The sequence below is a fragment of the Clarias gariepinus genome, chromosome 11 (assembly GCF_024256425.1).
Source record: "Clarias gariepinus isolate MV-2021 ecotype Netherlands chromosome 11, CGAR_prim_01v2, whole genome shotgun sequence".
NCBI classification, from domain to species: domain Eukaryota; kingdom Metazoa; phylum Chordata; class Actinopteri; order Siluriformes; family Clariidae; genus Clarias; species Clarias gariepinus.
In genome coordinates, this window is record NC_071110.1 from 7,586,002 (window position 1) to 7,589,221 (window position 3,220).

The following is a 3,220-nucleotide window of genomic DNA, read 5'->3' on the forward strand; positions in this document are numbered from 1 at the left end:
GCTTAGACTCCTAGTTGTAGACCTTTTAATGTTTGTTTTACTTGTATGTAAATAAAAATCTACCCTTGCCTCTAACTACATGGCTGTATTTAAAATTAATGTGCAAATATTACAGTTTCAAATACGTAAAACATTGCAACAATCATTTAAGTATTGGATTAGTTATACCATTGCTCGAACATATCCCAATGTACAAACTAAAATAGCCTATCTAAATTGACAAGCATGAGCATTTTTTTAATATCATTTGACTATTAGATTTTATCATACATAAAAAAGGTCAACATTTACTAGATATTTTATAATTTATTTAATTAGCCAAAAATACATAAGAAATAACAGGTTTTCTATGTTACATATCATTGAACAATTACAAATAAAATTATCAGAAAAAGGTATACTTAATTAAGTAGCATTATTATATATTTTTTTATTTACCTTTACTTGCCTTTGCTTAAATTTCTTAATTAATGTGTCCTTAATTTCCTTGGTTTTAAAGCAGTATATGAATGGATTGATCAGGGCAGGAAAAAGACTGTACATTATTATCATTGCAATGCGGAGGTTTGTTTCAAAATTGTACCCGACAGCTGATGCAATATACATAAAACTTCTGGGGAGATAGTACAGACAGATGATAAACAGCTGTGGAGTACATGTTAAAAAGGTTTTGTATCGTCCCTCCTTATTCGATATTTTTGTGACTGAACTAATAATGGCTACATAAGAAAATATAATATAAAATAAAGGACCCCAGAGTACTGTCATAGCAATGGAAGTACTAGTGGCTTTTATGGCTGTTATGTCTGCACATGCTAGACGAGTTATTGAGCTATAGTCACAGTAGCAGTGATGTATAATATTTGGGCCACAGTAAGGCACACTAAGAGCATATGCCGTGATTAGACCAAGCCAGACAAGGTTTCCTACCCAAAGCACTGAACAAAGAAGCACTATATTGGAGTTCTTTATCAGAACTGGGTATCTCAGTGGGTTACATATAGCAACAAATCGATCAAGTGCCATAAGTGCCAAAAGAAACGAGGTGCATGCCCCAAACAAATGGACAAAAACCATTTGTGTGAAACAACTATTAAATGCCATAATCTTCTTTGACATCCAGTACTTAGCAATAATTCTGGGCAGAATTGTAGTTCCAAATCCAAGATCTGATATTGCAAGGTTACAGATGATGATGTACGTTGGCTTCTGAAGACTTTTTTCATATGCCACAAATACAAGGATAAAAATGTTTCCACATGCCAGAATTAGAAAAATGAATAAGAAAAACGTTCCTACCAATCCATAATACTCAGCAGGAATTCCTGGAAATCCTTCAAGCACAAATTCAGAAATGTTGGCTGTGCTATTTTTGTACAATATTTCGGTATAGTTAGTCATCTGACAGAAAAGCGCATTATTGTTTGCAATATCTTTTACACAGGACTTTTAGCTATAGAAAATGCATTAAGATTGAATCCAGAGCACTTGAATCCTTCTTTAAATTTTCTTACAAAGTTGTCCAAAGTTATGAAGACCAGTCATGGTTAGGGCTTTTTAAACTTACTTTTGAGGCTTTAATCATTGTTTGACGTAATCAATACCATGTACATCTCATTAAACCCTTGGAGGGTTTTGAAGAGCACCATTGTTTTGTTTATTCATATTGCATGATTGCTAGACATTGGCTATCAGCCAACCAGAAGTTTAAAACCACTATCTTTACCTAATCAGGCATTGTATATATTAATCACAGACCTATTTTTAAACTTTGTTTAATGTAGCAGTAGGGTAAAATTTAGCATATAGCATAGTATATTATTCCTTACTGCAACTTTGGGACAAATTGATATATATATACATACACAGTGTAATACATATACATGTATTACACTGTATATACTGTATATACAATGTAAAAATTGTGTCGTATTTAAAGAGGTAGAAAATGCTATCAAATAATATGAAATACTGCTTCTGTGTACATGTGCATAATTGTAGTGGGAATGAAACTGTACATAAGGTGCACCAACAAGTAGTAACAGGGAGAGTGAACCAGCAAGTATAAAACCAGCAAATACAAGAGGATGCAATGATTGAAGGATGTGACCATCCTATATAGGTTGGCCCTACAGTATGTTGTTTTGGTGGGGCCAAAGATAGGTTGGGCCAACGTTATGGAAACGCTCTTCGCATGATCGGTTGTTGAAGCATGTGTGTCAAACACGCCAAAGATTTTGGCATGTATAACCTTGATCAGGTGACATCATTTGATTAGGTGCACCTGAAGGTTTATAAATAGGCATGAACCAGAAACGTCCTCAGCTCTTTTTGTCTTCAGGACTGCATTGTTGTGTGCGTTGAGATGGAAACTATCACTTTAAAGTGCTTCTCTAGTAATGAGCAAGTGTATTAGTTGTCGTCAGAGGTGGTAACACGTGCGGTTTAATGCGTACACCTCGATTTGCCTTGAAAATAAAGAAATAAATAATAAGCTCCCCCAAACACTCAAAGTTAGACTACAGGTTTCTTTCGGGCGGCCGGAGGAGGGGCCTCAACGATGACCTACTGAGAGATCTGAGCACTGGCGGGTCTTTTGATGGCGTGGCATTTGCTGAACTACGGCCGAACCACAGATCATTTCCCCCTGCCACCAAGCAGACGGCCTGTGCTATCGGCCATTCTATGGCTGCCATGGTCACCACGGAGAGACAGCTGTGGCCTAACCTCACGGACATCAAAGACGGGGATTGCATCTTCCGCCTTGATGTCCACTCTCGCCTTTCAGCCTTTTTGGCGAGCCGGTGAACACCACCGCCACTAGGTTTCGGGAGGCAAAGCTCTATTCAATTCAATTACATTTTATTTGTATAGCGCTTTTAACAATTGTCATTGTCGCAAAGCAGCTTTACACAATTAAAAGAATTATTTAAGTCTGTATGAAATGTAAGTGTGCATGAATCAAGATGAGCAGATCATCCCTGGTGAGCAAGCCATGGGCGACAGTGGCAGGGAAAAACTAATAGGAAGAAACCTTAAGAGGAACCAGACTCAACAGGTAAACTGATTCTCATTTGGGTAAAACAGAAAGCAGGAATTGATCTGCATTTATACAGTGTGTTAGGTGGCGGGCAGTTTAGCTATAACAGTTGATGTTAAAATCCCTATGAGCAGGCCTTTGTGAGGTTTCTCCCCGCCGTTCTCAGGGGTTGGGACTGTC

General features: G+C 37.3%; 1 protein-coding gene across 1 annotated transcript; it reads right to left on the reverse strand.

Moving 5' to 3' along the window:
• Window positions 1-405: 405 nt before the first annotated feature.
• On the reverse strand, window positions 406-1,425 carry LOC128533261 (olfactory receptor 10A3-like). The gene has a single exon (XM_053507512.1). It carries the CDS (start codon window positions 1,399-1,401, stop codon window positions 406-408), a length of 996 nt encoding a protein of 331 aa, XP_053363487.1. The 5' UTR covers window positions 1,402-1,425.
• Between the last annotated feature and the right edge of the window lie 1,795 nt (window positions 1,426-3,220).